Here is a 12,337-nt window from a genome sequence, read left to right on the forward strand (position 1 = left end):
AGATGAAAGCCGGCAAGGCAGCGGGTTTGGATGGTATTGCAGTGGAATTTATTAAAAAAGGGGGTGACTGTATTGTTGACTGGTTGGTAAGGTTATTCAATGTATGTATGATTCACAGTGAGGTGCCTGAGGATTGGTGGAATGCTTGCTTAGTGCCATTGTACAAAGGCAAAGGGGATAAGAGTGAGTGCTCAAATTACAGAGGTATAAGTTTGTTGAGTATTCCTGGGAAATTATATGGGAGGGTATTGATTGACAGGGTGATGGCATGTACAGAGTATTAGATTGAGGTAGAGCAGTGTGGTTTCAGAAGTGGTAGAGGATGTGTGGATCAGGTGTTTGCTTTGAAGTATGTGCGTGAGAAATACTTAGAGAAGCAAATGGATTTGTTTGTAGCATTTATGGATCTGGAGAAGGCATATGACAGAGTTGATAGAGATGCACTGTGGAAGGTATTAAGAATATATGGTGTGGGAGGCAAGTTGTTAGAAGCAGTGAAAAGTTTTTATCGAGGATGTAAGGCATGTGTACGTGTAGGAAGAGAGGAAAGTGATTGGTTCTCAGTGAATGTTGGTTTGTGGCAGGGGTGTGTGATGTCTCCAAGGTTGTTTAATTTGTTTATGGATGAGGTTGTTAGGGAGGTGAATGCAAGAGTTTTGGAAAGAGGGGCAAGTATGCAGTCTGTTGTGGATGACAGAGCTTGGGAAGTGAGTCAGGTGTTGTTCGCTGATGATACAGCGCTGGTGGCTGATTCATGTGAGAATCTGCAGAAGCTGGTGACTGAGTTTGGTAAAGTGTGTGAAAGAAGAAAGTTGAGAGTAAATGTGAATAAGAGCAAACTTATCAGGTACAGTAGGGTTGAGGGTCAAGTCAATTGGGAGGTAAGTTTGAATGGAGAAAAACTTGAGGAAGTAAAGTGTTTTAGATATCTGGGAGTGGATCTGGCAGCGGATGGAACCATGGAAGCGGAAGTGAATCATAGGGTGGGGGAAGGGGCGAAAATTCTGGGTGCCTTGAATAATGTTTGGAAGCCGTGAACATTATCCCGGAAAGGAAAAATGGGTATATTTGAAGGAATAGTGGTTCCAACAATGTTGTATGGCTGCGAGGTGTGGCCTGTGGATAGAGTTGTGAGGAGGAGGGTGGATGTGCTGGAAATGAGATGTTTGAGGACACCATGTGGTATGAGGTGGTTTGATCGACTAAGTAATGTAAGGGTAAGAGAGATGTGTGGAAATAAAAAGAGTGTGGTTGAGAGAGCAGAAGAGGGTGTTTTGAAATGGTTTGGTCACATGGAGAGGATGAGTGAGGAAAGATTGTCCAAGAGGATATATGTCAGAAGTGGAGGGAACGAGGAGAAGTGGGAGACCAAATTGGAGGTGGAAAGATGGAGTGAAAAAGATTTTGAGTGATCGGGGCCTTAACATGCAGGAGGGTGAAAGGCATGCAAGGAATAGAGTGAATTGGAACAATGTGGTATACCGGGGTCGACGTGCTGTCAATGGATTGAACCAGGGCATGTGAAGCATCCGTGGTAAACCATGGAAAGTTCTGTGGGGCCTGGATGTGGAAAGGGTGCTGTGGTTTTCGTGCATTATTACATGACAGCTAGAGACTGAGTGTGAAGAAATGGGGCCTTTGTTGTCTTTTCCTAGTGCTTCCTCGCACACATGAGGGGGAGGGCATTGGTATTCCATGTGTGGCGAGGTGGCGATGGGAATAAATAAAGGCAGACAGTATGAATTATGTACATGTGTATATATGTATGTGTCTGTGTGTGTATATATATGTATACATTGAGATGTATAGGTATGTGTATTTGCGTGTGTGGACATGTACTTATATACATGTGTATGTGGGTGGGTTGGGCCATTCTGTCGTCTGTTTCCTTGCGCTACCTCGCTAACGTGGGAGACAGCGACAAAGCAAAAATAAAAAATAAAAAAATTAATACCAGATCTAGAGTGCTAGGTTGATCCAGTCCTCTAAGCCTTGTTACATCCCGAACATTGTTCATAAAAAATTTCATATAATGCTTAAAGAGAAAGTTTTCAGTATCTTTCAGTTGGTGTGTCATCAGTTCAGTTTATATCTGGCATATTAAGACTCCAACAACAATAATGTGATCTTTCTCTATTCTCTTTGCATGACTTAGAATACCTAGCATACTTCCATTATTCAAAATGTGGGTTTGTGGCCTATTTTACACATGAATCCCAATAAAATCTTAGTACTTTTATGTACTACTCTAATTCCATAAACTTTTATCAAGATAATTACTATGCACTTCATTATAGGGTTGTATGCTTATAGAGTTTTGGAAATAAATTATTAGACCTTGGCTTCTTTCAACATTGTCTCTCCTTTCTATACTGTATCCATTTATATACAATACACTATCACGTGTAATATCTGTAAAACATGTTTCATACACTGGAGCAATCAGATTTATTATCCATTACTCTAGCCTCTAATTCATTAAGTTTGTCATTCATACCTTCAAGTAATGGTAAACCAACATTCTAAACTATAAAATTCAATGTCACTCATTTTCTATGACATGGTTTCCCATTTTTTTACATGGTGCAATGTGCTGTCAGTGGACTGAACCAGGGCTTATGAAATGGCTGGGGTACACCATGGAAAGGTTTGTGAGGCCTGGTTGTGGATAGGAAGCTGTGGTTTTGGTGTATTACACATGACAGCCAGAAAATGGATGCGAGTGAATGGGCCCTTTCTTCATCTGTTCCTGGCATATCTAGGGTAGGGCAAGTGCCCTGGGCACCACTTAAAGGGGGACGCCACCCAATAGGTTTGTTTTTTGATATATGCTACCCGATTGACATTTTTAACAGTTTGGTTTTGTGAGATAAAAAAGAAACACCTACTTTTCAACTATGCTTCTATGTTACAATTGCTACACCTACTTTTCAACTATGCTTCTATGTTACAATTGCTTCTGTGTTACTATAGCTTCTATGTTACAATTTTGATCAAATAAGTCTAAGTCTTTAAGAGTTTATATGAATTTAAGTTTGGCCTAATTCTTCAACTGTACATATTTTTATATACATCCACTGTATGTACATTTTTAATCTAGCCAGGGGTGCAATTTCAGTGCTTGCCATAGGTGCTGTTTCTCCTAAATACACCCCTGCCTGGCACTACCTTGCTAGTGTAATAAATGGGGATCAACTAAGAAAAAAATTACGAGCTTAGTCTCTAGTTGTTCCTGTGGGCTAAAATTTCTGAATATCACCTACCTTAAAATCCCTAATCATGACATCATTTTCACCTTGTTTACATGCCTAAAATTCTTTAAATGCTAGTCTGTGCATATTTTTTTAATTTATGGTTCAATCTGGAGCAATGAATAAAACTTTTTCCATTTATATTTAGCTAAGGCTTGCTTTAATTTTTTTTTTTTTTTTTTTTGCCGCTGTCTCCCGCGTTTGCGAGGTAGCGCAAGGAAACAGACGAAAGAAATGGCCCAACCCACCCCCATACACATGTATATACATACGTCCACACATGCAAATATACATACCTACACAGCTTTCCATGGTTTACCCCAGACGCTTCGCATGCCTTGATTCAATCCACTGACAGCACGTCAACCCCGGTATACCACATCGCTCCAATTCACTCTATTCCTTGCCCTCCTTTCACCCTCCTGCATGTTCAGGCCCCGATCACACAAAATCTTTTTCACTCCATCTTTCCACCTCCAATTTGGTCTCCCTCTTCTCCTCGTTCCCTCCACCCCCGACACATATATCCTCTTGGTCAATCTTTCCTCACTCATTCTCTCCATGTGACCAAACCATTTCAAAACACCCTCTTCTGCTCTCTCAACCACGCTCTTTTTATTTCCACACATCTCTCTTACCCTTACGTTACTTACTCGATCAAACCACCTCACACCACACATTGTCCTCAAACATCTCATTTCCAGCACATCCAACCTCCTGCGCACAACTCTATCCATAGTCCATGCCTCGCAACCATACAACATTGTTGGAACCACTATTCCTTCAAACATACCCATTTTTGCTTTCCGAGATAATGTTCTCGACTTCCACACATTCTTCAAGGCTCCCAGAATTTTCGCCCCCTCCCCCACCCTATGATCCACTTCCGCTTCCATGTTTCCATCCGCTGCCAGATCCACTCCCAGATATCTAAAACACTTCACTTCCTCCAGTTTTTCTCCATTCAAACTCACCTCCCAATTGACTTGACCCTCAACCCTACTGTACCTAATAACCTTGCTCTTATTCACATTTACTCTTAACTTTCTTCTTTCACACACTTTACCAAACTCAGTCACCAGCTTCTGCAGTTTCTTACATGAATCAGCCACCAGCGCTGTATCATCAGCGAACAACAACTGACTCACTTCCCAAGCTCTCTCATCCCCAACAGACTTCATCCTTGCCCCTCTTTCCAAAACTCTTGCATTCACCTCCCTAACAACCCCATCCATAAACAAATTAAACAACCATGGAGACATCACACACCCCTGCCACAAACCTACATTCACTGAGAACCAATCACTTTCCTCTCTTCCTACACGTACACATGCCTTACATCCTCGATAAAAACTTTTCACTGCTTCTAACAACTTGCCTCCCACACCATATATTCTTAATACCTTCCACAGAGCATCTCTATCAACTCTATCATATGCCTTCTCCAGATCCATAAATGCTACATACAAATCCATTTGCTTTTCTAAGTATTTCTCACATACATTCTTCAAAGCAAACACCTGATCCACACATCCTTTACCACTTCTGAAACCACACTGCTCTTCCCCAATCTGATGCTCTGTACATGCCTTCACCCTCTCAATCAATACCCTCCCATACAATTTGCCAGGAATACTCAACAAACTTATACCTCTGTAATTTGAGCACTCACTGTTATTCCCTTTGCCTTTGTACAATGGCACTATGCACGCATTCCGCCAATCCTCAGGCACCTCACCATGAGTCATACATACATTAAATAACCTTACCAACCAGTCAACAATACAGTCACCCCCTTTTTTAATAAATTCCACTGCAATACCATCCAAACCTGCTGCCTTGCCGGCTTTCATCTTCCGCAAAGCTTTTACTACCTCTTCTCTGTTTACCAAATCATTTTCCCTAACCCTCGCACTTTGCACACCACCTCGACCAAAACACCCTATATCTGCCACTCTATCATCAAACACATTCAACAAACCTTCAAAATACTCACTCCATCTCCTTCTCACATCACCACTACTTGTTATCACCTCCCCATTTGCGCCCTTCACTGAAGTTCCCATTTGCTCCCTTGTCTTACGCACTTTATTTACCTCCTTCCAGAACATCTTTTTATTCTCCCTAAAATTTAATGATACTCTCTCACCCCAACTCTCATTTGCCCTTTTTTTCACCTCTTGCACCTTTCTCTTGACCTGTCTCTTTCTTTTATACGTCTCCCACTCAATTTCATTTTTTCCCTGCAAAAATCGTCCAAATGCCTCTCTCTTCTCTTTCACTAATACTCTTACTTCTTCATCCCACCACTCACTACCCTTTCTAATCAACCCACCTCCCACTCTTCTCATGCCACAAGCATCTTTTGCGCAATCCATCACTGATTCCCTAAATACATCCCATTTCTCCCCCACTCCCCTTACTTCCATTGTTCTCACCTTTTTCCATTCTGTACTCAGTCTCTCCTGGTACTTCCTCACACAAGCCTCCTTCCCAAGCTCACTTACTCTCATCACCCTCTTCACCCCAACATACACTCTTCTTTTCTGGAAACCCATACAAATCTTCACCTTAGCCTCCACAAGATAATGATCAGACATCCCTCCAGTTGCACCTCTCAGCACATTAACATCCAAAAGTCTCTCTTTCGCACGCCTGTCAATTAACACGTAATCCAATAACGCTCTCTGGCTATCTCTCCTACTCACATAAGTATACTTATGTATATCTCGCTTTTTAAACCAGGTATTCCCAATCATCAGTCCTTTTTCAGCACATAAATCTACAAGCTCTTCACCATTTCCATTTACAACACTGAACACCCCATGTATACCAATTATTCCCTCAACTGCCACATTACTCACCTTTGCATTCAAATCACCCAACACTATAACCCGGTCTCGTGCATCAAAACCACTAACACACTCATTCAGCTGCTCCCAAAACACTTGCCTCTCATGATCTTTCTTCTCATGCCCAGGTGCATATGCACCAATAATCACCCATCTCTCTCCATCAACTTTCAGTTTTACCCATATTAATCGAGAATTTTCTTTCTTACATTCTATCACATACTTCCACAACTCCTGTTTCAGGAGTACTGCTACTCCTTCCCTTGCTCTTGTCCTCTCACTAACCCTTGACTTTACTTCCAAGACATTCCGAAACCACTCTTCCCCTTTACCCTTGAGCTTCCTTTCACTCAGAACCAAAACATCCAGGTTCCTTTCCTCAAAACATACTACCTATCTCTCCTTTTTTCACATCTTGGTTACATCCACACACATTTAGGCACCCCAATCTGAGCCTTCGAGGAGGATGAGCACTCCCCGCGTGACTCCTTCTTCTGTTTCCCATTTTAGAAAGTTAAAAAAATACAAGGAGGGGAGGATTTCTGGCCCCCCGCTCCCGTCCCCTCTAGTCGCTTTCTACGACACGCGAGGAATGCGTGGGAAGTATTCTTTCACCCCTATCCCCAGGGATAATATACATATATATATACACACACACACACACACACACACACACACACACGCACACACACACACACACACACACACACACACACATACATATATATACATGTGAAAAATGTAAGAAACAATTTAGAAAACTGAAACTTCTAGCTTGAAATGAAATGAAAAAATGAATGTCACATAATGGTTCAACCTCTGGCTATGGAAAAAGGAAATGTTTAATTTATTTACACAAACGTCAATAGTAGTTCTCATCAATTTAATTTTTTTTGTTGCATGTAAAAGCTTTTTTTTCCTTAACTTTTCAATGTCACCCTCATTGGTCAAGGTATGCATCCTTGGTCAGCATTTCTCTTCCCCAGTCTTGTGACCTCTTTCATCTCATCTATGTTTAACTTTAAATCATCATTTACATCCTTGTATAATGTATCAACCTTATTCATAGTCAATCCTACCCCTTAGTATATTAACATGAACAGCAGCCTCTTGTACTTCAGGTATTACATTATCATTCTTCTGTTTCTCCCTCTCCACCCTTTAGTTCATGTACTCTTCAACTTTATATTCTATAAGCTGCTCCAGGTTGGCCTCAAGGGTATCAACTTTTTCTCTAATTCTCTCAATTCTAAGTGCTGACATTACTTTAGTCTCATAATTTTTACAAAACTATCTAACCATGTCCTTGACAGTATTAACGGCTTTATAACGCTTTATTTATTTTTTCTTTATTTTGCTTTGTCGCTGTCTTCCGCGTTAGCAAGGTAGCACAAGGAAACAGATGAAAGAATGGCCTAACCCACCCACATACACATGTATATACATACACGTCCACACACACAAATATACATACCTCTACATCTCAATGTATACATATATATACACACAGACATATACATATATACACATGTACATGATTCATACTATCTGCCTTTATTCATTCCCATCGCCATCTCGCCACACATGGAATAACAACCCCCTCCCCCTCATGTGTGCGAGGTAGCGCTGGGAAAAGACAACAAAGGCCCCATTCATTCACACTCAGTCTCTAGCTGTCATGTAATAATGCACCAAAACCACAGCCCCCTTTCCACATCTAGGCCCCACAGAACTTTCCATGGTTTACCCCAGACGCTTCACATGCCCTGGTTCAATTCATTGACAGCACATCGACCCCGGTATACTACATCGTTCCAATTCACTCTATTCCTTGCACGCCTTTTACCCTCCTGCATGTTCAGGCCCCAATCACTCAAAATCTTTTTCACTCCATCTTTCCACCTCCAATTTGGTCTCCCACTTCTCGTTCCCTCCACCTCTGACACATATATCCTCTTGGTCAGTCTTTCCTCACTCATTCTCTCCATGTGACCAAACCATTTCAAAATACCCTCTTCTGCTCTCTCAACCACACTCTTTTTATTACCACACATCTCTCTTACCCTATTATTACTTACTCGATCAAACCACCTCACACCACATATTGTCCTCAAACATCTCATTTCCAGCACATCCACCCTCCTGCGCACGACTCTATCCATAGCCCACATCTCGCAACCATACAACATTGATGGAACCACTATTCCTTCAAACATACCCATTTTTGCTTTCCGAGATAATGCTCTCAACTTCCACACATTCTTCAAGGTTCCCAGAATTTTTGCCCCCTCCCCCACTCTATAATTCACTTCTGCTTCCATGGTTCCATCTGCTGCCAAATCCACTCCCAGATATCTAAAACACTTCACTTCCTCCAGTTTTTTCTATTCAACCTTACCTCCCAATTGACTTGTCCTCAACCCTACTGAACCTAATAACCTTGCTCTTACTCACATTTACTCTCAGCTTTCTTCTTTCACACACTTTTCCAAACTCAGTCACCAGCTTCTGCAGTTTCTCACCCAAATCAGCCACCAGCACTGTATCATCAGCGAACAACAACTGACTCACTTCCCAAGCTCTCTCATCCACAACAGACTGCATACTTGCCCCTCTTTCCAAAACCCTTGCATTCACCTCCCTAACCACCCCATCCATAAACAAATTAAACAACCATAGAGACATCATGCACCCCTGCCGCAAACCGACATTCACTAAGAACCAATCACTTTCCTCTCTTCCTACTTGTACTTATGCCTTACATCCTTGGTAAAAACTTTTCACTGCTTCTAGCAACTTACTTCCCACACCATATGCTCTTAATACCTTCCACAAAGCATCTCTATCAACCCTATCATATGCCTTCTCCAGATCCATAAATGCCACATACAAATCCATCTGTTTTTCTAAGTGTTTCTAAGCAAACACCTGATCCACACATCCTCTACCACTTCTGAAACCTCATTGCTCTTCCCCAATCTGATGCTCTGTAAATTCCTTTACCCTCTCAATCAATACCCTCCCATATAATTTCCCAGGAATACTCAACAAACTTATACCTCTGTAATTTGAACATTCACCTTTATCCCCTTTGCCTTTGTACAATGGCACTATGTATGCATTCCAACAATTCTCAGGCACTTCACCATGAACCATATGTACATTGAATATCCTTACCAACCAATTAACAACACAGTCACCCCCTTTTTTTTTATAAATTCCAATGCAATACCACTGAAATCTGCTGCCTTGCCAGCTTTCATCTTCCGCAAAGCTTTCACTACCTCTTCTCTGTTTACCAAACCATTCTCCTGACCTTCTCACTTCGCACACAAACCTCAACCAAGACATGCTATATCTGCCATTCTATCATCAAACACATTCAACAAACCTTCAAAATACTCACTCCATCTCCTCACTTCCCCACTACTTTTTATTACCTCCCCATTAGCCCCCTTCAGTAATGTTCCCATTTGTTCTCTTATGCACTTTATTTACCTCCTTTCAAAACATCTTTTTATTCTCCTTAAAATCTAATTATACTCTCTCACCCCAACTCTCATTTGTACTTTTTTTCACCTCTTGCACCTTTCTGTTGACCTCCTGCCTCTTTCTTTTATACATCTCTGCAAAAATTGTCCAAATGCCTCTCTCTTCTCTTTCACTTCTTACTTCATCCCACCACTCACTACCCTTTCTAATCTGCACACCCCCCACCTTTCTCATGCCACAAGCATCTTTTGCACAAGCCATCACTGCTTCCCTAAATACATCCATTCCTCCCCCACTCACCTTACGTCATTTGCTCTCACCTTTTGCCATTTTGCACTCAATCTCTCCTGGTACTTCCTCACACAAGTCTCCTCTCCAAGATCACTTACTCTCACCACTCTCTTCATTCCAACATTCTCTCTTCTTTTCTGAAAACCCTCTACAAATCTTCAACTCCACAAGATAATGATCAGACATCCCTTCAGGTGCTCCTCTCAGCACATTAACATCCAAAAGCCTCTCTTTCACACACCTATCAATTAACATGTAATCCAATAACACTCATTGGCCATCTCTCCTACTAACATACTTATGTATATCGCTCTTTTTAAACCAGATATTCCCAATCACCAGTCCTTTTTCAGCACACAAATCTACATGCTCTTCCCCATTTCCATTACAACACTGAACACCCCATGCACACTAGTTATACCCTCTACTGCCAACATATACATATATATGTTGCAGGTATAAGATGGTAATGAGAAAGGCATACAGTTGCTCATGCTATTGCATCTACCTTAAAAAAAGATTGTTTACTCTTTTATATGTTGGACTAAAGTCCATAGTCTACCCAGAATAAGCATCTTCCAAATTATCATATCATATATCTACCTAATTATCATGATAACACATATGTTGCTGTTTAGTTTGTTTGATAATTTGTAAATCTTTTTTCTTTTTTATCCTCTTTTCATACATCTAGATCACTGATGTAGTTCACTTATTACTAATTTTGCTCTGCCAAAGTTTCGATTCATAAGTCACGCTGCAATGGGACATTTACTTCAAATAATGATGTTCCAAAAATACAGCTGTTCTTCAATGCTCACACTTTTCATCCTTCACCCCTTTCTGAATACATGATTCAAACACTGGAAATTTCAAACCTATCTCTATCTTGTCAATGATATTACTGCAAATTAATTTTCACCATTACAAATTCACAAAAATCTAACAGAATTGATTTGCCTTGCAGATCTACTGAGTTACGTTTGTAAAACAATCAAATTATTTTCATACCATTTTTTTTCTGTATACAAATGCCAGTGAAATGAATGTCAAATTTTAGAATTATGAAACCTCACTGGTTTTCAGACCTTACAGATAAGCATTTATTAGCTGTGAAGTACTTCAGTAAATCAGATTTTATTTTGTAAATACATTTTCAAAATAAAATACACTCTTCCTTTTTGAACTGAGAAAACAAGGATCAACATACCTCCCAATACTTATCCTGTACATGAGAATATGCTAATGGAGGAAAGCTATAGCACCACTCAGCTTCACCAAGATCGGGGGAATGGAGGAAGTTAGATCGCACAAACATCTCAAGATGAGGAGCAAGGGATGGAGAACTGCCTTCTTCACCACAATACATCTGAGAGGTAGAAGAGACGCATAAGAAGACATTTTGCTTAACAATAAATCCTAAACAATTAAATAAGCTTTAATCAAAATGCTGTTCTGTCTACTTACAGGATATTGGTACTTACCTTCCCTAACATGTACCATCAAAATATTTTAGAGCAGTGCCTCTAACTCTGGAGCTTGCACTGCGACCAAGCTCCCTTGGTTAGGGCCTGGTCCTCCAAGCTGGTTGTTGCTGCAAATCTCACTGTACATGTTGTGCAACTTGGCAAGTTATGCATAACTTTCTACAAATACTCTGAGCAGCACTGTACATGGAAGTTATGTTGAAAGCAGGATGGCCAAACCAAAGACATATAATTACAGAAGTTTACATGAGAAAGACAGACAGCAGGAGGCTTGATTGGCCCATAATTACAGTTTACATGTGAAAGACAGACAGCAGAGGCTTGATTAGCCCATGGCTGGGTTGTCTGGTATAAAAAAAATAATAAAATGAAAATGTAATTCTACTCAGCAGTTTTTTAAGCTATTACTGACTCCGAGCTGCTGCACATAAGCCTTTCACTCTCATTTCTATGGTTTATTCCTGGTGTTTTTCTCAGAGTATTCCTGAACTTATAGGTATCTACAGTCTTAGCATTTATAGGTATTTCATCCAAGCATTTATTATGTCTGATGGTAAACTTATTCCAGTGTTCAACACGCCTATTGGAAAAAACTTTTTCTCATCTGTACTACAGCTTTAAGCTTCGAGTTTTGTTCCATTTGCCCTGGAAGCCATATTTTTTAGTATTTTGAAAAGATGTTCATGATTTACTTTATCAAACTTATTCAGAATTTTAAACACTTGGATTGAGTCACCATGAAGTCTACGTTTTTTAAGGGAGAAGAGATCCAATCATTTTAGCCTCTTCGTATGCTGGATTTCTAAGGGATGGGATCAATTTTGTTGCGCATCTTTGTACTTGCTCTAATTTGTCCTCATCCTTCTTATAGTTTGGGGACCAAAACTTGACTGCTATTCAAGATATGGTCTTATTAGAGAATTATAAAGTGTGAGAATTGTTTTTGGTGTCTTGTAATCTATGT

At 40.4% G+C, this 12,337-nt stretch overlaps 1 protein-coding gene across 5 annotated transcripts in view; it reads right to left on the minus strand.

Moving 5' to 3' along the window:
• PIG-V (phosphatidylinositol glycan anchor biosynthesis class V) overlaps positions 1-12,337 on the minus strand; it is a 160,285-nt gene that overhangs the window by 89,621 nt on the left and 58,327 nt on the right. For all 5 annotated transcript variants that reach the window (XM_071690960.1, XM_071690957.1, XM_071690959.1 and 2 more), the window contains one exon: positions 11,097-11,255. In XM_071690960.1, coding sequence (XP_071547061.1) covers positions 11,097-11,255 — 159 coding nt within the window. The remainder of the gene's footprint in view (positions 1-11,096; positions 11,256-12,337) is intronic.

Source organism: Panulirus ornatus, chromosome 49 (genome assembly GCF_036320965.1).
Source record: "Panulirus ornatus isolate Po-2019 chromosome 49, ASM3632096v1, whole genome shotgun sequence".
In the NCBI taxonomy this organism is placed as follows: Eukaryota; Metazoa; Arthropoda; class Malacostraca; order Decapoda; family Palinuridae; genus Panulirus; species Panulirus ornatus.